At 37.1% G+C, this 27002-nt stretch overlaps 1 protein-coding gene across 3 annotated transcripts in view; it reads right to left on the bottom strand.

Moving 5' to 3' along the window:
- The window catches only part of LOC121380476 (ankyrin repeat and SAM domain-containing protein 1A-like), a 165335-nt gene extending 138435 nt beyond the window's left edge, over window positions 1-26900 (bottom strand). For all 3 annotated transcript variants that reach the window (XM_041509293.1, XM_041509296.1, XM_041509294.1), the window contains exons 1-5: window positions 26720-26900; window positions 22174-22275; window positions 12041-12197; window positions 10712-10786; window positions 6494-6715 (exon numbers count right to left, since the gene is read on the bottom strand). In XM_041509293.1, the coding sequence (XP_041365227.1) occupies window positions 6494-6715; window positions 10712-10786; window positions 12041-12197; window positions 22174-22275; window positions 26720-26862 (699 nt within the window). In that variant the 5' untranslated portion in view covers window positions 26863-26900. The remainder of the gene's footprint in view (window positions 1-6493; window positions 6716-10711; window positions 10787-12040; window positions 12198-22173; window positions 22276-26719) is intronic.
- Window positions 26901-27002: the final 102 nt, after the last annotated feature.

The following is a 27002-nucleotide window of genomic DNA, read 5'->3' as shown; positions in this document are numbered from 1 at the left end:
AAACAGTGACAAATACAAACATGCTTAAATAAACTTGCTTCTATTACACTGTGGGGGCATGTCTGTCTAAACTTTTGTTTCTTGATTTTAAAAAGTAACTTTTTTTACATCTATATGTAGTCGGTGTAATCATGTGACTAACCAGTGACATCATTTTGGGAAATGACATCATATCACAATATGGCTCAATGCATATATACTCTTCAAAAGAAGAAACGCAAAACCACATTGTCGTAACATTTGGAGAATTGATTTAATTATTGAATGGTGAGTCCGATAATTACCAAATGTTGCAGGATTGTTCACAATTCACTCTAGTCCATTGTGAGTAAGTGATAGGACACACCACCAAGGTCAAGGTCATCTGGAGTCAATACCGGGTGTGGCCTCCGCGTGTGTTGACAACTGCCTGGCACCGCCTGCCCATTGAAGCAACCAGAGTACGGATGACGTCCCGGGGGATGGTGGCCCACTTGGCCTGCAAGGCTGCTGCCAGCTCTGGCAGGGTCTGGGGCTGTGGTTGTCGCTGTCGGAGGCGTCGGTCCAACTCGTCCCATAGATGCTCAATTGGGTTCAAATCCGGAGATATCGATGGCCAAGGAAGGACATTAATGTTGTTGTTCTGTAGGAAAGCCGCTGTGAGACGTGCTGTGTGAGGCCTGGTGTTGTCATCTTGGAACACTGCGTTGGCGTTGGCCATAACTGGAACGATGTGTGGCCGGAGGATCTGGTCAATGTAGCCCTGTGCATTCAGGTTGCCCTGCACGTGGAACAGGTCAGTTCTGCCAGTGTGTGAGATGGCTGCCCACACCATGACACTACCCCCGCCGAATCTGTCCACTTCCTGCACGCAGTTTGCCGCATAACGTTCACCACGACGCCTATACACGCGACATCTTCCATCATGACGTCGGAGCAGAAATCGGGACTCGTCACTGAACCACACCTGTCTCCATCGCAGTTGAGGCCATTGTCGATGAATCTGGCACCACTGCAGTCGGAGTCGACGGTGTTGTGGTGTTAAGATGACACCTCGAACTGGACGTCTGGCACGAATTCCTACCTCACGTAGGCGGTTCCGTACGGTCTGGTCGGATATCCTGCGCAAACCTGGTATTGCTGCGGCTGTGGAGGTGGCAGTAGTCAATCGTTCCCGAAGGTGGCGTACCCGGATGTAGCGGTCCTGCCCGGGGGTAGTGACCCGTGGTCGACCGGATCTAGGGAGGTCACGTGTTGATCCATGTTGCTGGTAACGGTCCCACAGTCTGGAGATGGTGCTTGGGGACACATGGAATGCCCTGGCAACGGCCGTTCTGGATTCGCCTGCGTCTAGTCGGCCGATGGCATTGTTTCTCTGCGGTTCACTGAGACGTGGCATGTCCTGGATTGTCAACTGTCGGCCAGATACAGAGGCCAGGCAAGCGAACACCCTGCACTTTTATACTGTCGGTGTTCATGTTGCACGTGCAGACAACGCACGTGCAGTGGTGACATGGTTTGCACGTGGCTGCGTTTTTGCGAATATTCACATTTTGGAACTTTATTGTACAGTAGCTGCGTTTTATCGAATGTAACCGTGGGAATGTGTTTGGGACATGCAATGACCTTATATTCACAAAGCATGAACCGGTAGGAAACATAAAATCGGAGTTATAACCCATTTGTACCCTTTTGCGTTTCTTTTTTTGAAGAGTATATACATGATGTTTGGAATAAGGCTATGCGAAACATTGTAATTTCAAGTTCATTTAACTTTATTTCGTTTTGTCATTGGTTGGTTTTTATGAAGAAATTTTCCTTAAATGTGAGATTTATTTTTGAATCCTCAATGAGCATGTTATGACACTGTATACATCTACAAATTTGTCTAACTTTCCACAATCCCAAATTGTATCTGAAGACAAGAATTGTTTTTGATCATGATCAGATGGAAGTATTCTTAACTGTAATGCATCCTGGTAATTTATTAGGATGTATTTCTAAAAGGTACTTTTAAAAAGTTCAGTATCATAAAAATGCAGGCACATCATGACTCTATTTTTAGCTTCTAGAGATATTAGGACAACTAAGAACACAGTTCAAGAACAAAAATGAATACTCTTAAGCAAAAAAAGAAAGTTTCAACCAGAGGAATGACACAGTGTTGTTAGAGGGCCATGGGTATGTACCTTTAACTCAGTGTTGTTACCCATGAAATCACCAGCTTTGAAAGGAAGTTAATCTGGTAAATATATTTCATAATAATGTCATTAAACAGCTAAAAACAAGTTTAATTTGCTTTTTTGTTGTACAGTATTTGATTTGTCTAAATAAGGTTCAAGGACATTATTCTGGGCATGTAACCTGGCTGCCTAGGTCTGGATAAGAGATTACAAGATGCAGTATTATATAATGGTTATAGTCCAGATAGGCTGTTGATAATAAATAACTTGTGAAACCCATTATGGGTTACCATAAATTAAGCCTCAGGTAACCAATTTCATATTGCATAACATATCACACGTTTGTCAATTATATCCTTAATTTATTTGTAATGTGCAAATGAAAAATCAGTTACATAAAACTAGTCCTGTATGAATGTAAAGTTTGTTTTATTTAACGACACCTCTAGAGCACATTGATTTTTATCTTATTATCGGCTATTGGACGTCAAACATATGGTCATTCTGACATATTTCTTTAAAGGAAACCTGCTGCCGCCACAGGCTACTCTTTCCGATAAGCGGCAAGGAGTCTTTTATATGCACTTTCCCACAGACAGGACAGCACATAGCATGGCCTTTGATGAACCAGTTATGGAAGACTGGTTGGAACGGAAAATAGCCCAAACTGCAAAATGGGTCTACTGAGAAGGATAGTCCTGTATGAATGAAAGGCAAATGAAAGAATCATTTACATTATTTTCTGAGCCCTAAGACTACCTGGTAGATATACATAACTTAACCTTGCAACCTCCACTGCTCCAGTTGCAATCATCCAGGAGAATATACCAGCCAGCTAATCTACATACATAGGAAAACATTTTTTTTATATAACTATGGAAATATATTAAGTCAAAAACCAACCAATCAATTACATAAATATTATAAATATTAAAACCCAAAAGGAAAGCTTGGCTTATCCAAACAGCAAGACAATATCACGCATAGCTCTCATTCAAAAACAACAAAATTAAATCAAGTTATAATCATGGGGTATATATTCAGAGATGAATGTGGGTTACGAAAAAAAAATCTTGAAATTTTAATATTAGTGATAGGGTACCAAGATTAGCCCTTGGCTTCAGGTTACACGATGGCTCGAAAAGAATTAACTGTGGGAAGTTGTCAACAAAGCATTAGACAAGATGGTTCTGCATAATGATAATCATAATGGTTTTACACATTGAAGCCCACAAAGAAAATCACCCCAAAACAAATGTAAGTTTTTACCTTTGGTCAGGTCAGGACAGCAGGCATCAAAATAAGCATTGTGTCTGGTAACCTATTTACAGGTTACCACAAAATATAGCCTGGTAACCCACGAAACACCATTCTCGACTTTTCTTACATGTGGTAACCTCCCGGTAACCTGAACGACCGTTCTCGACTTATTTCAATGCCTGGGACAGTATAGTAAAAACATGTCTACACAGTTTCAAATGCAACACAGTTCACTCTTGATTCATTAATTTATTTTAGTATCTGTAACATCACACTGTTATTAAATAGTTATGTTCACAATAAGTTAGTAATAATTAGGAGATAACCATATGGAGTTTTTAGATTTGCAGGTGTTATTGTCTATTTGATTCCGCAAATGTCATTTTTGACCGAAGGCGTTAGCCTGAGGTAAAAAATTAAACATTTGCGAGCATCAAATAGACAATAACACCCACAAATCTAAAAACTCCAGATGGATATGTCCATTGTAAACTGAATCATTTTTCAACAGAACTAATTGTATATTTGGCATTTCTTGAAAAAAATACCTGGCTACAATCTAACTGTAGACCCTTGAATCGTCAACTTGGCCTGTTCCAACTGCTAATGTTATTTTTATTTGATCCCGGAAAAAGAATGTAATTAACCAATCACAATACAGAACACACTCCAGTCAGTTTACAATGTGAATTATACATTTTTCAGTTAACTATTGCTAAATGTTCATTATACATTTCTCAGTTAACTATTGCTAAATGTTCATTATACATTTCTCAGTTAACTATTGCTAAATGTGAATTACACATTTCTCAGTTAACTATTGCTAAATGTGAATTATACATTTCTCAGTTAACTATTGCTAAATGTGAATTATACATTTCTCAGTTAACTATTGCTAAATGTGAATTAGACATTTCTCAGTTAACTATTGCTAAATGTGAATTGTACATTTCTCAGTTAACTATTGCTAAATGTGAATTAGACATTTCTCAGTTAACTATTGCTAAATGTGAATTGTACATTTCTTAGTTAACTATTGCTAAATGTGAATTATATATTTCTCAGTTAACTATTGCTAAATGTGAATTATACATTTCTCAGTTAACTATTGCTAAATGTGAATTAGACCTTAGTAAAGCTAAAGTTTGTTTTATTTAACAGCACCACTAGAACACACTGATTTATTACAAGGCCATCTTTAGAAATACTAATCTGCTGTACCCTAGTTCTCTGTGTTTATAGTCATCGTGAGTTATTACTGTTTAGTTGTTCGAGATATTATCTGACACTGCTGTCACTGTAACATATTTTCTGTTACTAAAGACTGTTCATAACAAGTAAAACTGCACATGAAATAATTGTTCTCATTCTTATCTTTGTTCATTTATCTGATGAGCTTCTGGTCATCCTAAATTCCTGTAGAAGTTCAAACTGAATATTACCTCTACTAATTCTATAGATACATACCAAAAGCACCATTAGAGTACAATCAAGTTTAAACTGTTTACCTTCTAATAATTCTATATTGTATAGATACATATTAAAAGATAATTATATATTAGTGAATATAATCAAGTTTAAACTGTTTATCTTCTAATAATTCTACATTGTATAGATACATATTAAAAGATAATTATATATTAGTGAATATAATCAAGTTTAAACTGAATTTTACCTTCTAATAATTCTATAGATACATATCAAAAGCATAATTATATATTGGTGAATATAATCAAGTTTAAACTGAATTTTACCTTCTAATAATTCTATAGATATATATCAAAAGCATAATTATATATTGGTGAATATAATCAAGTTTAAACTGAATTTTACCTTTAATTATTCCACAGATACATATCAAAAGCATAATTATATATTGGGGAGTATAACTGAGTTTATGATACATGTACTATTACGGAGTACTATGCAAAACGTTAAGATGACTAGAAGCACACTGAATATATACTGATATTCCACGGTTGAAAAAATGTAATTAATATGTTATTTAAATAATTAAAAACGCTCTCTCAGCCAAAAACATGTTAAAATGGCAGAGAAATCCAAGTAAGAAGTTCAATTAATTGCAGGTAAAACATCACAGCAGTATACTCTGCAGGTAAAACATCACAGCAGTATACTCTGAACAGCACAAACACAACCCACGCTGACCATCATTTCATTCAGGGCTTGTAGAATTTTTTTTAAATCCACTAGCCATGGGATCAGTAATTTTAAAAATGTACTAGCCACAATTAAAAAGCCACTCGCCCTACTTTACTTTAATTTTACTGATACTATTAGTAATAGTAATAATCAGATATGTCACCTAAAGAGGAAGACAGAGCTTAAAAATACTGAGATTTGGGAGGTAGGAGTGGGGCTATGATATTCATATTTACAAAACAGACTTAAATGCAGCATTTGACAACTTTCTTTTTTTCACTAGCCATCAGGCATGGTAATAGTAGTTATTTACTAGCCCAACATTGAATATCAATAGCCACAGGAGTGGGGCTACCAAAATCTAGAAGCCCTGATTTCATTTATCCTTGTTTTCATGCTTCTATCCACTTAAAAGTTCAAGCACACTGTCCTGGGCACACACTTCAGCTGTCTGGAGTGTCTGTTCAGGACAGTGGGTTAGTTATTAGTTGTCAGTGGTCGATGTCTTGGTTTTACACCTATCCATGGAGTCATTAAATTCACTCTGCTTGGGAGTCTGTATCGAGAAATGAACAAACAGATATTTTGAGATGGCTTAACTACTACACCACTGAGGCCCATCCACACTGACCTTCACCTTGATTCGCACCCTACAGTCTCTAAGTGGCCATTTACAGGGAACATTTTGTTTTCAAAATCTTGATTTGCGATATTTCTAGTCAGGTGAAAAATTATTAGCAACTACTGTTTTATGTTATAAAAGTGTGTAACAATCTCTGAAATTTGAGACGTAATACTGAACAAAATGTTACCTGATTTATGCAACTACACTAAAATATGAAAAACATAAATAGATTTTTTTATTTTTTTTATGAATGTCTTTCAAGCTGAAATAATTGTACATGTACCTTCATGTTAATAGAGAAGCCTGCTTCAAGCATATATTTAACGATGCTCGTGTGACCAGCTCTTGCTGCCCGGTGCAGTGGTGAGTGGTCCGACAGACTGCATTTCGCCAGGTTTGGGTGCGTGGTCAGAAGCTGTTTGACCACATCACCTCGGCCAAACTGTGCAGCGAAATCCAGAGGAGAATCACTGGCAAGATTCCGAATGGTCGGGTCAGCTTTGTCCTGGAATGAAGGAAAGGAATGTATGTTTAATGTCACCTCAACAAAATGTTTCATTGGGTGCTTTTGGGAAAGGAAAAGAACAGGGGCCAATTTCATAAAACATCATAAGTTTACGTCTGCAACTAGCAGTTATACTGGACATACATTTACAAGTGTTTGGCATCTATTTCACTAAACATCGTAAGTTTACGTCTGCAACTAGCAGTTATACTGGGCATACATTTACAAGTGTTTGGCATCTATTTCACTAAACATCGTAAGTTTACGTCTGCAACTAGCAGTTATACTGGGCATACATTTACAAGTGTTTGGCATCTATTTCACTAAACATCGTAAGTTTACGTCTGCAACTAGCAGTTATACTGGGCATACATTTACACGTGTTTGGCATCTATTTCACTAAACATCGTAAGTTTACGTCTGCAACTAGCAGTTATACTGGGCATACATTTACAAGTGTTTGGCATCTATTTCACTAAACATCGTAAGTTTACGTCTGCAACTAGCAGTTATACTGGGCATACATTTACAAGTGTTTGGCATCTACTTCACTAAACATCGTAAGTTTACGTCTGCAACTAGCAGTTATACTGGGCATACATTTACAAGTGTTTGGCATCTACTTCACTAAACATCGTAAGTTTACGTCTGCAACTAGCAGTTATACTGGGCATACATTTACAAGTGTTTGGCATCTACTTCACTAAACATCGTAAGTTTACGTCTGCAACTAGCAGTTATACTGGACATACATTTACAAGTGTTTGGCATCTACTTCACTAAACATCGTAAGTTTACGTCTGCAACTAGCAGTTATACTGGGCATACATTTACAAGTGTTTGGCATCTATTTCACTAAACATCGTAAGTTTACGTCTGCAACTAGCAGTTATACTGGGCATACATTTACAAGTGTTTGGCATCTATTTCACTAAACATCGTAAGTTTACGTCTGCAACTAGCAGTTATACTGGGCATACATTTACAAGTGTTTGGCATCTATTTCACTAAACATCGTAAGTTTACGTCTGCAACAAGCAGTTATACTGGGCATACATTTACACGTGTTTGGCATCTATTCCACGAGGGGTGGGACGTAGCCCAGTGGTAGTGTTCATTTGATGCGTGGTTGGCCCAGGATCAATCCCCGTTGGTAGACCCATTGGGCTATTTCTCGTTCCAGCCAGTGCTTGACAACTGGTGAAACAAAGGCCGTGGTATGTACTTTCCTGTCTGTGGGATGGTGCATATAAAAGATCTCTTGCTGCTAATCAAAAAGAGTAGTCCATGAAGCGGCGACAGCGGGTTTCCTCTCAATATCTGTGTGGTCCTAAACCATATGTCTGACACCATATAACCGTAAATAAAATGTGTTGAGTGCATCATTAAATAAAACATTTCTTTCTTTCTTTTTTTCTATTTCACGAAGGAAATTACATCATTAAAAGGAAAATGGAGTATTCTAAGGACAAGAGAAAATTAAATATGTGTACTTTTAACTATATTTGTTGTACTATAATGTTAATAAGAACTGTGATTTAGTCGTAGATTTAAGTTTATGTGCAAAACTAGGCTTATGATGTTTTGTGAAATTGGGTACAGAAGAGAAACAGTTATGCCATGCTCAGGAGTGGGGCATGGTAAGGGAGAAACATTAAATATTATGGGGCAGGGAGGGGCTGTTTAGCAGGTGTCATGTAACATTTATAATGTAAAATACAACCAGCTATCGATATGTTATTCTAATTGAACAGATGTTTGTTCAATCTAGTATTTATTACAAACAGAAAATCCCAAACTATTAGTAAGGAGTGGTTTAGTGTTACAAAACATTCATAAAAATGCAGGGCTAGCTCTGGTACTTGCCAAATTTGCCAATTGCGAATTTTAAAAACAATTGGCGACTGATTTTCATTTTGAATTTGATTTTAATCTGGTGAAATAATTTCAAGTATTAAGTGATATTTTTTAATAGATAATTTGGTGAAATGTTCTGCTGACCCAGAGCTAGCCCTGAAAATACCAAATATTGTGTTACGTAATTGTTGAACAGCCCCTGTCGTGTAATGTGTTGCCTGTATACTGAGGTTTAATCAGAGTTGCTTCCCTTATTGGTTCCCTCAAAGTAAATACATGTAGATCTGAACTTGTGACTGGTTTTAGTAGAATGTCAGAGGTCATGACAATTCTTCTAAAATAGAAAGTTAAACCAGGTGCAGATTTGTGTGGTGTCCCATGTCCACTCTATTTGGTGTGGTAATTAAATGTTCCTTTGCATATGGCAAGCTAGGAATCTTTATATAAGCATGACAGAACAAAAATGCCTTAATGTTACAGGCTTTCTCTATTAGAAAATACTAAACATGCCACAGTAAACATTGTTTTACCAGTTTAATTACTACATAAGCTAATATTTGTATGTTTGTACCAAGATAGATAACTCACTTATAACAAGATAGATACATGTAACTCACTTGTATCAAGATAGGTAACTCACTTGTAACAAGATTGACAAATCACCTGAACCGAAATAGGTAACTCACCTGTACCAAGATAGAAAACTCACTTGTAACAAGATCGGTAACTCACTTGTACCAAGATCAACAACCTGTACCATGATATTTATTTAAACTTATTTTCGTGCTTATATCCAATTAAGGTTCAAGCACGCTGCCTTGGGCACACACCTCAACTGTTTGGGCTGTCTGTGCAGAACAATGGATTAGTTGTTAGTTGGTTAGTGGTTAGTGAGAGAAGAGGGTGTAATGGCTTTACACCTACCCATTGAGCCCTTAAGAACTCGCTCTGGGTCGAGCCGGTACCGGGCTGCGAACCCTGTACCTACCAGCATGTAGTCCGATGGATTAAGGTAGCACTAAACCAAATAATTTCTGGCTGGGTCAAAGTTCGAGGTGCACCAAACTTTTGATAGAGAATGAACACCACAAGCCCTGTGATTGGTGATAAATGTAAGTGTGTCTGGGCTAAAAATGTACGCAATTTTATTTCACCTAGTACCACTGTGTTAAGTAGCCTTGTGCTTGGAACATGTATGGGGTACCTGTAAAAAACAAAGTACTAATTTTTTTTACAAAACTAGGGAAAGTAATCATTTTCTTCAGTTAATACTTTGAGATAGGGGTTGTAGTACTGGACCCATATTCACAAAAAGGTGTAAATTTACGTCTACGACTAGCACTTACGTCTGCCGTAGATTTACATTTAAGTGCAAGAAGCACCTTATTCTCAAAGACGGTCGTAAATGTAAACGTAACTTAGTTGGACGTAAATCTACGATTTAACACTCTCACCGGAGAAATAATAATAAAAAACATTTGAAACGATGGCTACCGGGTAAATAACAAATGCGCAAAACGCAATTTTGTTTGTCGTCTGCTAACAATAACATCGCGAACGGCGAACCATGGCATTTTGGTATTGGTGAGGATCCGCGTTTTGGTACAAACTTGAAGACAGTTCTTAAAAATGAAGAGATAACTCAGGAGAAATTGGCCGAGTAGAAAACATCCATTCGATCACCAACAAAAATATGTTCAATCCGTGGGCGTTCGCCATCGCAAACTGCTTCAGTTATTGGAATGCTGCCAGTTTTCGTAAATAATAGTAAATAACAGCGATCGTGCTTAATTTATTATATGTACACGACTTACGTGCAGCGTTAGTTTTAACCGGAGGCACTCTTATATTTACGTCCAACTTTACACATAACTTACGTTTTCGTTGTTTCAGTCGTAGATTTACGTTTACGTGTAAAACTAGGCTTACAATGTTTTGTGAATATGGGTCCTGATATTTATGGGTCATAGTTTACTTGACATATTGCATATAGTGTTTTTAAACACAAACGTTAACATGGTCGCCTATGGGATTTTATTTGGTATAGTCATACCTTAACCACTGCACCACCAAGGCCAAGATAGATAACTCACCTGTAACAATATAGATAACTCACCTGTAACAATATAGATAACTCACCTGTAACAAGACTGACACAGTTCCACAGTGTCCATGCTGAGCAGCACAGTGCAAAGCCGTATCTCCAGAAATGTTCTGAAATGATTTAACAACTCACTTGTAACATTTCACTGACAATAACAGTTTAACAACTCACTTGTAACATTTCACTGGTAATAAAAAGTTTAACAATTCACTTGTAAAGTTTCACTGACGAGAAGTTTTAACAATTCACTTGTAAAATTTCACTGACGATAACAGTTTAACAACTCACTTGTAACATTTCACCGACAATAACAGTTTAGCAACTCACTTGTAACATTTCACCGACAATAAGGTTAGCAACTCACTTGTAACATTTCACCGGCAATAAAAAGTTTAACAATTCACTTGTAACATTTCACCGACAATAACAGTTTAACAACTCACTTGTAACATTTCACTGGCAATAAAATGTTTTAACAATTCACTTGTAAAGTTTCACTGACAATAACAGTTTAACAACTCACTTGTATCATTTCACTGGCAATAAAAAGTTTTAACAACTCACTTGTAACATTTCACCGACGATAACAGTTTTAACAATTCACTTGTAACATTTCACCGACGATAACAGTTTAACAACTCACTTGTAACATTTCACCGACGATAACAGTTTAGCAACTCACTTGTAACATTTCACCGACGATAACAGTTTAGCAACTCACTTGTAACATTTCACTGACAATAACAGTTTAGCAACTCACTTGTAACATTTCACCGACAATAACAGTTTAACAACTCACTTGTAACATTTCACTGGCAATAAAATGTTTTAACAATTCACTTGTAAAGTTTCACTGACAATAACAGTTTAACAACTCACTTGTAACATTTCACTGGCAATAAAATGTTTTAACAATTCACTTGTAAAGTTTCACTGACAATAACAGTTTAACAACTCACTTGTAACATTTCACTGCAATAAAAAGTTTAATAACTCACTTGTAACATTTCACCGACAATAACAGTTTAACAACTCACTTGTAACATTTCACTGGCAATAAACAGTTTAACAACTCACTTGTAACATTTCACTACCAGAAATTATCCACTGCATTACTATGATACATAGGGCACTAACTAGCTAGTGACTTTCTCAAACATTTAGCAAATCATGCCACAGTATCCTACAAACTTTTGTTTCCTCCTTGCCTACCTGCACCCCCACCCCCACCCCCACCCCCTGCCAGCTATGGCCGAGCATCTACTAAAGTCACTGTCTTTAATTCACAACAGGAAACCATACTATAAATCTTTGCATAGTGCAGTGTACCTCTGCAAACTCATTACCACAGTGACCATGCCTACCTGTGCATTTACTTGTGCAGGGCTAGCTGATGGCTGCAGCAGCAGCGTACAGATGTCAGACCGACCGTTCCACGCGGCGAGGTGCAGGGGAGTACATCCCTTGTCATCAGTGACGTTCGTCGACGCTTCATTCTGTAGGAGAATCTGCACAAAATCTCTGTGTGGAAATAGAAAGAAAAGGAATGTTTTTACAACACACCAGTGTACTGTTTAATCTCAAATATGGTAATTCAGACACTTGGTCTAGTGAATAATTTTTTAAAAATTAATTCTGCCATGTACATGCAAGTTAAAGCTGATGAGCAACCATGGTTTATTATTTCACAACTGATCACAACGGCGTGGCAGTACTCTAATTTTTCATTTACGTCAGCTGCAATGTTTTGTTTTTGTTTGTGTTTTATATGCATGGATGCAAAAATATTTTATTTGAGGGGTAATAAGGGGTCTTTTTAAACTGCTATTCCACACATACATACACATATGATACACTCATACATGCACACGTGTGCGCACGCACACACCGACACACACACAGAGACAAACACACACAGACACACAAACATACACACACAGACAGACACAGGCACACAGAGAGAGACACACACAAACACACACAGACACACACACAGACATATACACACAGACACAGACATATACACAGACACAGACACACACACAGACACATGCACACACAATCACTCCCCTGAATTGTTATCATTGCGATGTCTGATTTTGTCTTTTATTATATACAATTTCCCACAGACAGGACAGTACATACTTTTCAACCATTTCAACCTCTTTTCATGCTTATTCATGCAATTACGGTTCAAGCACGTTGTTCTGGGTACATACCGTAGGTATCTGGGCTCTGTCCAGGACAGTGGGCTAGTTGTTAGTGAAAGAGAAGAGGGTGTAGTGGTCTTACACCTACCCACTGAGGTGTTAAAACTCACTCTGGGTGGGAGCCAGTACTGGGCTGCGAACCCAGTACCTACCATCCTTAGGGCCTTTGATACACCAGAGTTGAGGTACTGGCCAGGATAGAGGAAAACCCCAATCAAATTGAGAGAATGGGCCCAACCAGTGTACTTGACTTCAAGCACCAGAGGGTGGGATGTAGCCCAGTGGTAAAACGCTCGCTTGATGCACGGTCGGTCTAGGATCGATCCCCATCAGTGGGCCTATTGGGCTATTTCTCACTCTAGCCAGTGCAAAACGACTGGTGTACCAAAGGTCGTGGTATGTGCTATCCTGTCTGTGGGATGGGGCATAAAAAAGATCCCTTGCTACTAATGGAAAAATGTAGCGGATTTCATCTCTATGACTGTCAAAATTACCATATGTTTGACCTCCAATAGCCTATGATTAATAAATCAATGTGCTCTAGTGGTGTCATTAAACAAAACAAACTTTTCTCTTTTTTTCAAGCACCAGAGGCAGGCACTCATTCCGGGTGGATATTTTACCAGCTACATGTAGATCTAGGCTAGTCAAGGTTGTTTTGTTTATGAGTCAATTACATGAGTGTAGCAGAACTTCACATTGTTTATCAGGCTGTATGTACTTCCTTGTAACAGTACACCTCGACTGCCCACTTGATAAGCCGCAAAGATAGCCAGCACACAAGTGATATAAGAAATCTCACACAGTGTGATGTCTTCAGTAATTGGTATTGATTTTTCCCTTCGGATTACCTCATTGCAAAACACTGTATGCATGTTGGTGTATGAGCCATCGACAATCTCACTCACATACAAAAGAGGCTTTGCGCCACTGTGATAGGGCGCAATCCGTCTAGACAATATGATTTACGATTCTTCATCACACATAGTGAACTTATTGGCTTTCGGGGCATATTCTCAATTTAATACTTTCTAATAATTGGAGATCCTCTGTCTTTGTGTTATTTCAGGAAGGAAGGGGTCTATTGGAAAGGTATTAGTTATTCCAACCCCAACAATCCTAATAGGAGTATGATGCATATGGATTTTTAACTTGGTGATAGTCACTGTTATTAAACCACATAAAACCTCAAAGTGAACAAAATTGAATGGAGTAATAAACTGCTCCCCTAAATTTGATTATAGGTAGCCATTTAAGATATTACCATATTGATTCCATATAAATTCACATGCTAAAGGGAGCTAAAGAAAAAGAGTTTTCATTGATGTGCATATTAAGTATATATAATATCCAGTTATGGACAGCATGTTTAAACCATAACTGGATATTATATATACTTAAAAGGACATTCCTGAGTCTGCTGCAATTTTTAAGATGTTATCGACTAACAGAGACTTTTTAACGATTGTAATTACATAGCAAATATATTTTTCTGCATAATATATTAGTGGCTGTATATTAGATGTGTTTCTGATCGTTCTAATATTTGTACTAGGTTAAATTTCATTTTATTTCCTAAAATAAAAAATGTCATATGTACGAAATTCTTTGAAAACAAAATCCAGTTTGGGCTTCTTACAAATATTAAGACGACCAGAAACACATTGAATATACAGACACTGATACTCTAAACAAGAAAATATATTTAATATGTAAGTTTAATCATAGAAATATTGTATTAGTTGGAAACATCTTACAATGTAGCAAACTTAGGAATATCCCTTTAATATGCACATCAGTGAAAACTGTATTTTACTACTTTCTGTATGGTATATACTCTGCTGCTGCTGTGTTTAATCAATAAATCACACTGTCATGGTCAAATGTAACTGAATCCATCTTGTGAGTCAGTGGCTGATTGAGCCAGATGGCTGCTACATACACATAGTATGTACACTGGTCTTCAGATTTCAGTCTTGTGTTAATCTGTCAAATATCTAAACACCAGCAGTGCTGTACACTCAACTAGTAGTGTGTTCAGGATCAATACAATATGATGTGTACTAAATAGATGGCAAGCACCCATGAGTTATAACTCACCCCTCCTGAACATGCAATACACATTGGATATGCAGGTCATAGGATTTCAAACTTCATGGGGAAATTTTTTTTCGGTTCCGTGCCTTGTGATCATGGGAACTCATCAGAAACTGTTAATATTATTTTTCGTTTAATAGTTGTACTCTATATATTCATTGTAATAATCATGGAAAATGAAATTTCGGTTCCGTGATTTTACCGACACAGTACCGGAAATAATCTCTACTGTGACATCCGAAGGCCTGGATATGATAATCGCTTAAACTACCTGCACTCTTTAAAAAGCTGAACTACCAGCACTCTTTAAAAAGCTGAACTACCTGTACTCTTAAAAAAAACTGAACTACCTACACTCTTTAAAAAGCTGAACTACCTGTACTCTTTAAAAAGATGAACTACCTGCACTCTTTAAAAAGATGACCTACCTGCACTCTTTAAAAAGATGAACTACCTGACATTACGTTTAAATAAAGGTCACTTTTTGGCTTTTTAGATCAAATCCAGTCTACTTTGTGGAAACTGCTAGGATTTTAAGCAAATAAAAAGCTGACTTTCAATAAAAAGTTGAAAAATCACATCCATGAACATGGGTCATCTGAGCACATCAAATCCTTCCGACTTAAGACTGGGTTCATATCTCAGTATAGGCTGCCACCCAAAGTGAGTTTTCACAGCCGAGTGGGCATGTGTAAGACCATGACACTAACTTCTCTTTTACCATTAGTATTACTGAATAATGAGTGTGAGATGGTTTTCAAAATTGATTTTGAATGAAAGCATCATTAGGTTCTTGAGGATAAGCCTAGATTACTAATTTGTTTAATGTGTTCATGTTCGAATGCACTTGTTACTCCAATTGGTCATAATTACCCCCTAAAATAAGGTGAAAGGGGACAGACAATTTCACAATAAAAAGCCTTCAAATTGATCAACAGGTGTGCTGAGTGTTTATGCCCAAGATGTGGTCATACTCGCTATTAAACCCAAAATAGGTTTGAAGTTTTGTTTTCATATCCAAAGGCGTAGGAAGATACCAAAAACGTGGGTGCACGTTATATATATAAACCAATCATCCCCGCTGCTACTGGATCAAGAAGAGTGGGGGGGGCACATGCCTCGTTCACCCCTCCTATGAGTGATACCCTACCACTTTCATATTTTGCAGCATACTTTTTACCCGAAACTTGTTTTTTTATATTTAATGGTCTGCTTTGACTTGATCAATACGGAATCAGCAATGACACAGTTATATACACATGTACATTACTGTTAAATAATGGTAACTAATAAAACTGAATAATGCACTTACAGGTTAATTCTGACAGTGTACAACTTGATCAAACAGCACCGGCCTCAGTGGCGTTGTGGTTAAGCCATCAGACATAAGGCTGGTAGGTACAGGGTTCCCAGCCCGGTACCGACTCCCACCCACAGTGAGTTTTAACGACTCAATGAGTAGGTGTAAAGCCACTACACCCTCTTATCTCTCGCTAACCACTAACAATTAACAACTAAACCAGTCTAGGACAGACAGCCCAGAGAGCTGAGGTGTGTGTGTGTGCCCAGCACAGCATGCTTGAACCTTAATTGGATATAAGCACGAAAATAAGTTGAAATGAATGATCAAACAGCTTGAGTCAGTAATTAATTTTATTGCTGCTGTTATTCTTCTTCTTGTTTTGCTTGTGTGTGATTTCACTCAGTTTTTTCAAAATCGATTCAAATTTTTTAATTAGCTTTTATTAGGAAAAGAAACGAATGTTTTACAACACCCCAGCACCTGGTTTAAGTAACTGTTACTAGGAAAAGAAAGGTATATTTTATAAACACCCCAGCACATTGTTTTAGCTGTTCTTAGGAAAAGAAAGGGATTTTAACAACACCCCAGCACATTGTTTAGTTAGCTGTTCTTAGGGAAAATAAGGAATGTTGAATAACACCCAAGCACAGTTTAAATAGCTACAAGGAAAGGAATGTGTAACAACACCCCAGCACCTTGTTTAATTAACTGTTATTAGGAAAAGAAAGACATATTGTACAAACACTCCAGCACATTGTTTTAGCTGTTATTGGAAAGGGAGAGGGATTTTATTAACACCCCAGCGCATTGTTTAGTTAGCTGTTCTTAGGGAAAATAGGGAATGTTGAATAACACCCAAGCAGTTTAATTAGCTATTAGGAAATGGATGTTTAATAACACCCCAGCACATTGTTTAGTTAGCTGTTACTGGAAAAGGAAATGGATGTTTAATAACACCCCAGCACATTGTTTAATTAGCTGTTACTGAAAAAGGAAATGGATGTTTAATAACACCCTAGCACATTGTTTAATTAGCTGTTACTGGAAAAGGAAATGGATGTTTAATAACACCCCAGCACATTGTTTAATTAGCTGTTACTGGAAAAGGAAATGGATGTTTAATAACACCCCAGCACATTGTTTAATTAGCTGTTACTGGAAAAGGAAATGGATGTTTAATAACACCCAAGCACAGTTTAAATAGCTATTAGGAAATGGATGTTTAATAACACCCCAGCACATTGTTTAATTAGCTGTTACTGGAAAATGAAATGGATGTTTAATAACACCCCAGCACATTGTTTAATTAGCTGTTACTGGAAAAGGAAATGGATGTTTAATAACACCCCAGCACATTGTTTAATTAGATGTTACTGGAAAAGGAAATGGATGTTTAATAACACCCCAGCACATTGTTTAATTAGCTGTTACTGGAAAAGGAAATGGATGTTTAATAACACCCCAGCACATTGTTTAATTAGCTGTTACTGGAAAAGGAAATGGATGTTTAATAACACCCAAGCACAGTTTAAATAGCTATTAGGAAATGGATGTTTAATAACACCCCAGCACATTGTTTAATTAGCTGTTATTGGAAAAGGAAATGGATGTTTAATAACACCCCAGCACATTGTTTAATTAGATGTTATTGGAAAAGGAAATGGATGTTTAATAACACCCCAGCACATTGTTTAATTAGATGTTACTGGAAAAGGAAATGGATGTTTAATAACACCCCAGCACATTGTTTAATTAGCTGTTACTGGAAAAGGAAATGGATGTTTAATAACACCCCAGCACATTGTTTAATTAGCTGTTACTGGAAAAGGAAATGGATGTTTAATAACACCCCAGCACATTGTTTAATTAGCTGTTACTGGAAAAGGAAATGAATGTTTAACAACACCCCAGCACATTGTTTAGTGAAGTATCATTAGAGAAAGGAAAGGGAAATGGATGTTTAACTACTCAATGGGTAGGTGTAAGACCACTACATCCTCTTCTCTCTAACTAACCACAAACAACTAACACACTGCCATGGACATACAGCCCAGATAGCCAAGGTGTGTGCCCAGGACAATGTGCTTGAACCTTAACTGGATAAAGCACACAAATAATTTTAAAAGAAAGAAAAGAAAAAAAAAAGGGCACTTTTTGTATGTATTCATCTGTGATGCTAGGGTGCACCTGTCTCCATGCCTCCCTCCCCTACTAGACACAGGCCCGATTACACGTCAGACATAGACATGTACATACATGTAGTAATTTTAACAGCTAACAGGACAGCAGGAACAAGGAAGTAGATATGTAATTGTACACTGTAATTTACTGGTAATCTTATGATATATTAGTACTGTAATGTTGATGTACATCCGAGTTGCACAATTGAACTGCTTTCAAGCATTAGGCCTCAACAAAATATGTGTGTTTCCAGATTCCCGACTTACACTAATTTTATGTAGTGACCCTGAAATGTGAAAAGAAGACTAAATTGTTATTTTTTTAATTTTAAAAATCATAATCAGCAAACTAGATTCGGAACACCGCAGTTGACTTCGGTTTTTCGGTTTGATTCGATTTTTTATTTTTTTTTAAACTTAAAAAAAAACAAGTTCCTGCCTACCTACTCGGTACCCTATTTTTTTCAAGAATAAAACCTGAAGTCTTATATAGATACATGTATATATTTCAAATTGAAGCAAGTTAGAAGACACTACTTATAGAATATTAAATTATCTTCCAATCCATATCAATGAGTTATTGTCCGAACCAAACTGTTAATAACTACGAAAAATTACTCTCCTACCTTTATTGCCGTTATATTTCCTCCAAACTTCGTCCAGACAGAAATCTTGAAAAAACCATTACAATGACACAGATTCCACATACCAGATGATAACTATGTCACCTATATCGACTTCGCTGAGAGCACATAGGGCAAAAAGCATGTAATTTTGTGCCAGCTGCCATTTTGACTTTTTATGGAATATTCTTCAAGAGGGGTGAAAGGATAGGACTTAATCTAACAATGTCATAACATGTTATGATATAAAAGCAAATGTGATGACATCATATTTTTTTTTTTTTTTTTTTTTTTTTTTTTTTTAATGATACCACTAGAGATCATTGATTTTATATTTTCAGTTGACTATAAATATATCGCTGATCAATTTTCATTTGACTATAAATATATCGCTGATCAATTATCAGTTGACTATAAATATATCGCTGATCAATTTTCAGTTGACTATAAATAAATCGCTAATCAAAATTTCGAAAACAAAATGTTCTCTGGTTAGTATCTCATTTATTAAAACTTATGGATTTGGTACAGAAAAATTAATTTAATGAATAAAGACAGATAATGTACCTGCTTGGTATTTTGACTGCATATTAAGAGAAGAAAGCTGCAGCTACCACATCATTACTCTTATTATTTATTAGCAGAAAGGATCTTTTATAAGCACTTTCCCAGACAGGACAGTATATACTATAGCCACTGATACACCATATGCTCAGCATTGGTTGAAATGTCAAAACCATATGCAGCCCTCAAAATCCTCAATGGCAATCAGCAGTATCACCACAAAAAACTATTGCAAAATTGAACTGCATTGGCATTTTTATAAATTTTATCTCACATTTACTTTATTATTATTTATACCACACTGTAATCGCAAGATGATGCGAGTCCTTGAGGGCTGCCAATGGGTAAGGAGCCAATTTCACAAAACATTGTATGTTTACATACATGTATGTGACCAGCAGTTATACCGGTTATACGTTTACGAGTGTTTGACATCTATTTCACGCAGAAAATTACATTATGACGGAAGATGGAACATTTTAAGGACAAAAGTAGACAAAATATATGTATACTACTCAAAAGAATTTAAGGGTCAGACGATATTTTCGACATTATTTTCTGAATGTCAGTTATATTAGCTAGACCATAATGTCACGCATGGTATTGTTCCATTTTGACGAAAGTGGGTCTAAGCAACCCATAAATGAATTAAAATCCACTGTCATTGACACTGTCGACTAGTTCTAATGGCGAAAACATGCTTACATTTGCACGTAAATTAGGGCAAAAGCGAAAGGTCTGCTAAGTGCCCATAACTTGCTTTTTCACACAGCGCTTCATTGCACGCTTTGCACGTGTATTCCATGTTCCCAATGCTGAATTTCCGTATAATTGGAGCTTGCGTTCGTGCACGGTGCACACTCCAAATTCGACAATGGTACGACGTCAACTGACTATCGAAGATCGAGGAAGGGCTATTGCTTGGCTTCAGGATGGCAATACGCAAAGAAATGTTGCTCTGAGACTTGGTGTCAGTCAGAGTGTCGTTGGCCGACTGTGGCAACGGTACCAAGCAACGAATTCTGTTCGAAATCGTCCACGTTCGGGAAGACCCCGAAGCACTACAAATAGAGAGGACCGCTACATCACCAATATGGCTCTACGTCAACGCACAACCACTGCACACCGATTACGTGACAATCTGCGGACTGCGACTGGAACTCGAGTGTCTGATCAAACCATACGCAATCGTCTGAGAGCCAATAATCTACGCTGCCGTCACCAGGCTGTTCGACCACCACTCCTACCACGTCACAGAATGGCCAGACGTCACTGGTGCACGCTTCATCTGCGGTGGCAACGTGTTCAGTGGGGTCGAGTGATGTTCACTATGAGTCCAGGTTTAGTCTCCAGTTCAACGACGGTCGGGTTCGTGTCTACAGACGTCCTGGGGAGCGCTTCGCTGGTGTTAACGTTAGACAACGTCACCGGTTTGGTGGTGGCAGCATCATGGTGTGGGGCGGCATCTCTATCCACCACAGGACCCCCCTCTATGTGGTGGATGGCAATCTGAATGGAATCCGCTATATGAATGAGATTATCCGGCCGTTGGTTCTCCCAGGCCTTCAGCAGATTGGCGGCGGGGCAGTTCTGCAGGATGACAATGCCAGACCCCACCGCACCAGGGTGGTAACGGACTTTCTCAGACAACAAGGTATCGCCAGGATGGATTGGCCAGCATATTCGCCTGACTTGGCCCCAATAGAGAACGCCTGGGACGAATTAGGCAGGAGAGTTCGGGATAACCATGCCCCTCCGGCCAACCTTCATGATCTGGGTCAACTTCTTATGGCAGAGTGGCAGGCCATTCCCCAAGAGTTCTTTAGACGTCTGATCAACAGCATGAGGCAACGATGTGTCGAGTGTATTCGCGCCAGGGGTGGATTCACACACTATTAAACGAATGTTCTAATGTGTAAAATCCATGTTTGACAACCTTCAACTTTGACGGCATGTCATGTGACTTTCTTGTATACAGTGACGTTTATTTGTGGTTTTTTGTAAATATGGAACAATAAATAAAAAATTTGGTGTAGTTTACATCATCAATCTAATACACTATGAAACTTATTTGGTTATAAATTTTTGACCCTTAAATTCTTTTGAGTAGTACTTCCGACTTTATTTGTTGTACTGTTAGTCATAGATTTACATTTACAGTGAAACCTCTCAAAACCAGACACCCTCGGGACCAAGTAAAATGTCCAGTTAAATGAGTTAATCCAGTTTAGATAGATTAATTTATGTACTGATTTTTTTAAAAAGGACTATGAAAAATGTCTGGTTTTGGGAGAATTCTGGTTTACAGAGGCTCCAGTTTTGAGAGATTTCATTGTACATGCAGAACTAGGCTTAGAATGTTGTGTGAAATTGGGCCTGTTCATTGAGGTGCATGGACCCTATGACTCATCACACATCAGGTGAGTATTCTACCACTGAGCTCCATCCTGCCCACTCCCCATGACAAAGTGAAGACAATATATATATATATATATAAATACCTGTAGGCTTTGCACTTACTTGTGACCATTCAGAGCAGCCAGGTGTAGAGGTGTTTCTCCACTGGAATCTACACACTGGATATTGGCAAGCCGAGAGCCAAAACCAGGAAAATTATGAAATCTGAAAAGACAAAAACAAAATCAATATTACCTGTACATATGCATGTACGTACATGTACTTAAATATTTTTACTGTCGGCTTCTTTGTATGAAATATAACAAACCAAATGCAGAAATCGCAGTGTTACAGTTCCAGTGGTTTAGACTGCATCAATAGCATTGGAAGTATGGGATATAAGGGCCAGAGAGATACCATGCACCTTCTCCTGTCCTCGCACACCCACCTCACTCTGAAGCCGATGTGAGCTGTTTTGACATTGTTCCACAAATTAAAAGGGTAATAATCAACAACTACCCTTCAAACCCACATTAACTTGACATCTTCCAGAAAAGTGTGTGTAATAAATATACAGAACTTCACATACGTTGTTTACGCTTACTATTTATTGCATGAGTTTATTTTGTGTAAGAATATATACCACAAGACTGCGTAGCGGTCGAGTGGTATGTTCGTTCGCAAAATAAACAAGTGCAATAAATAGGAAGCGAAAACAATGTATGTGAAGTTCTGTATTTATTACATACCTTCTTTTATGTTTTAGAAAAACGGTTTTTAATTTAACGTCATAACAACATTTTGTTAAATCTATGCTCAAAACTCCTTTCATGGATTTACTTAATGTTAAGAATCATACTCTGCGGCAGCCTTGTGTAATGTTTCAAATATGACGTGATGTCATTTGTAAATCATATACGACATCAGTAAATAAAAGACATTATCTGCAGTAAAAAGAAAAATGGAATTCCCCATTTAAAAGTTCCGGTCCACATCGCACATATGTGCGATACAAAATGTCTTTATCACAGGGTTTCAAAATGTCTTTATCACAGGGTTTCAAAATGACTATCACTATAGTCAGATGGAACAGATATGTAAATAAAAGTCTTCATCACTATAGTCAGATGGAACAGATATGTAAATAAATGACTTCATCACTATAGTCAGATGGAACAGATATGTAAATAAATGACTTCATCACTATAGTCAGATGGAACAGATATGTAAATAAATGTCTTCATCACTATAGTCAGATGGAACAGATATGTAAATAAATGACTTCATCACTATAGTCAGATGGAACAGATATGTAAATAAATGTCTTCATCACTATAGTCAGATGGAACAGATATGTAAATAAATGTCTTCATCACTATAGTCAGATGGAACAGATATGTAAATAAATGTCTTCATCACTATAGTCAGATGGAACAGATATGTAAATAAATGTCTTCATCACTATAGTCAGATGGAACAGATATGTAAATAAATGTCTTCATCACTATAGTCAGATGGAACAGATATGTAAATAAATGACTTTAGAAAAGATTTTAACTTCCAATCAACTATGTTGTGTGATTTTTTTTATTTAATTTTTTTTTAATTCACCATTCGCTGTTACAAAGGCCTACCCCCTGTCCAGGGTGAAAACAGGGGGCAAAGTGGTCAACAAGACCAGGAGCTCAAGATAACAACCAGGAAGAGACCTCAGAAGATACACATACATGTATATATATGTTACTAACTAATGAATTTTACTTTCTGTCACTTCTGTCATTCTGTTTATTCAGCAATTCTTTATAAAATATTATAAACTTTTCATTTTGAGGATATCACCACTTATAAAAACAAAGGAAGTGGTAGTGTTTATAATTAAAATAATTTATCTTGGATGCCAAATAATATATACATCGCCTTTCCAAAAACGAAACAACTTTTTATTAATTGGTGATATCAAAGCGATCTATTCATTCAATGAAGATGGAAATAAAATGAAGAAGAGAATTTGTTTATCCCACATTAGGGGATCACTTTATTGTTTTACATATATCTTGAAATCTTTATTAATTAAAATAATAATATTAAAACTTTGATAGGTTCAGTAAAATCGGAACTGCCCGTGAATGGCAGACCAACAACATCAGATGGCTTTTATTTCGTATCAACTTTTTTGTACCAAATAATGAGAGGCAAAATAAGGAGTATGTCTTGCCACAAAGTCGACCAACAAACACACCAAGCTTTCCCGTATTTGTTGTTTTTTTGTTTTCCTTTTAGGTGCTGTATGACTGCCCTCCTTTGATTTTCACCTAGCGAGAAAACACTGAGTTACAACCAATTAAATCTGTAATTGAGGACAAAATATCAGACGATAGTTATTGGAAACAAAAGACAGAATAACCAGTTTGATCACATGACAACTTTGGTGCCATTATGTGGTTTTTCATTCGGAGATTGCCGAATCAATAACAAATCAAATGTTTTCATTGCTCAAATAAAACATAACTTTTATTGTGTATATCAAACATACAAATGGATACAGGTATGGGACAAAATAGAGGCTGTTAAAAATACTGTTATATTACGTTATGGTAACTGTCGTAAGCTACTGAAGTTTTTCGTCAGTTGATTTTTCGTACACACAGTGTGGCTTGTTTCCTTTGATGTCCAGTGTGTAGACTCATGATTATTTTTGTGTGTGAAAAGAGTGTGCATTTGAAAATAGCAGAGATAGGTAAACTATAGTAGGGTGCGGAAAATAAAGATGGGCTAAGAAAAATAAAGAAGGGCGGCAGAACCTGAAAGGAGGGTGGCAAAATGCTTAAATGGAGCAACGAAAACACTGATGAGTCCAAAATTATGCAGTGTTTAAAACAAGCACTTGTCTGTTTGTCCTGACACGTGAAAGTCTGCTTGAACAAGGAAAATACATCTCAGTATGTCCTAGGTCATAATGTTCAATGCAGTTTCATTTTGAGCAATCAAAAATATTGTTCTTGTATTTGAATAAAACAAAATATACTCTGCTTTGAATACATGACGGAGTTAAGTCTCACCCATTAAGTTAACCTAAATAAAATTAAATTCCATATGCACACTCTCTTCTTTTCACCTAGCTATCTTGTGTTTGTCAGATATATCGTTAGTGCTTTACTAAATGGCGTAAAACATTTTTCAATATCAAAATTTCTGTATTTTGAGATTTGCTCAGTACGGTAAATTAGTATTGACATGATACCGATACCGAACGGTATACCATCCAGCTCTAAATCTCAGGACTGTTTCTTTACAAAATAACTTGCAATCACTTTTTCAAGCTCTCCTTTACCCTAGCTAGGAAGGAGTCATCTCTCCTTTACCCTAGCTAGGAAGGAGTCATCTCGCCCAAAAGCATACTCAACTCAACTCACTCTGTGTACTCAACTCACCCTTTAAACGTTACCAACTCACCTCAGTATTTGGCCTCATTCTACTGATTGGCAGATTGCATGGTCAACTCACCCTAATTTCACTTATTTTATTTGTAAGTTACATATCTGCGACCATGTGTAAATGATATACCAATAAAAGTTATTTATGAGATCATTAAAAAAAACACCCTTCTTTTGCCATATTTTTTTTACATAAATTACCGTAGCTGTCATTCAAACTATAAAAAATGGACATCATTTTGGTGGCATATTAAAAGTAAGCTATTAAAAAGACTATTGATGCTAAATTAATTTTAAAATATTGCTAATAAGGTCCACAGGTATGAACATTTTTTTTTGAATGTTCAGTAAAATCAGATTGGGCTGAGAAGACCAATCAACTTAATGATGGTACCGATAGCAATTGCTGCAACTGTGATACAAATTTCCACAGGTCACAGGTTTTACATGGCTCAAAATTAATGACAGCACCAACGGCAATTGCCGTCATTGAGATATAATTTGCCATGCGTAAAACTCCTCACCGACAGCAAAATGAACATATCTGGTGTACACTATCTGCCAATATTTAACATTTGTACATTTAAAATAGATCTACATGCAACAAAATAACCTTTCAGTCATATTTATTTCCTTTAAAATTGACCATTTAAAAAATGGTCGTCAGTGGACAGTTTCTCCCAAGGAAATGGGTTTTTTAAATGCTGCGGGTGACAAATTCTTAAGTTCGGGCCCTGCTTTAAAACTTGCTGATTTTTGCTGGTGAATAAAAATTATTGCCATCTGTTGAAGGCATAAATTTTGGTTTGTGTTTATTTGTTGTAAAAGTTACTGGTTTCAAATTACTGCAGCAGGTTAAAATTTTACAAATTCTTAAGTTCGAACCCTGATTGGGGCAAGTTGACCAAGTACTAGGACAAGTTGGTAATTCTGAGGTGACTTCAGTTGACTACAAAGACTGGGGGCGAGCTGCCCAATTACAGGGGTGCTCCCTCCCCCAAACCACAAATTAGGCCTATTCCCATTGCTCTTAAGTTGAAATTAAATTAGTATGCCCTGTATGGCAAGATCTTTCTCCTTTTGTGCATGGCAGTCTATTCATTGGTGCCACCAGTAGTCTTCCCCTCATTTGATATTCCACAACCACTTTTTTTTTTTCTTTCTAATACACATAATCTAGTATAAAGCAATACTATCATAGTTAAATCAAATAATTCAATGACAATGCAATTCACCGTTCAAAAGCACTTGTTAATGCACCCTTTTCACCAGAAGGCTTGCGGCTTTTGCTGCTTAATAATTTTTCTAGCTGTTGGATATTGCCTGTTCTAGCTGCCTCCAGTAGTTCTTGATCTCTACCCATCCTGTATTTATACATGAGACAATAACGTGAGGAAAAAATATTTAAGGTGACAGCATTGTTGACAGCTAGCCTCTACTTCCTTCTAGCCACCACCTGCAGCGCCACCTACAAAATAACATGACCAACGCTCCAAACAAAACTGTGTTCGATTGGCT

The sequence above is a fragment of the Gigantopelta aegis genome, chromosome 9, assembly GCF_016097555.1.
Source record: "Gigantopelta aegis isolate Gae_Host chromosome 9, Gae_host_genome, whole genome shotgun sequence".
NCBI lineage: Eukaryota > Metazoa > Mollusca > Gastropoda > Neomphalida > Peltospiridae > Gigantopelta > Gigantopelta aegis.
Note: the sequence above shows the minus strand (reverse complement) of the source record. Positions and strands in the feature narration are given on the sequence as shown.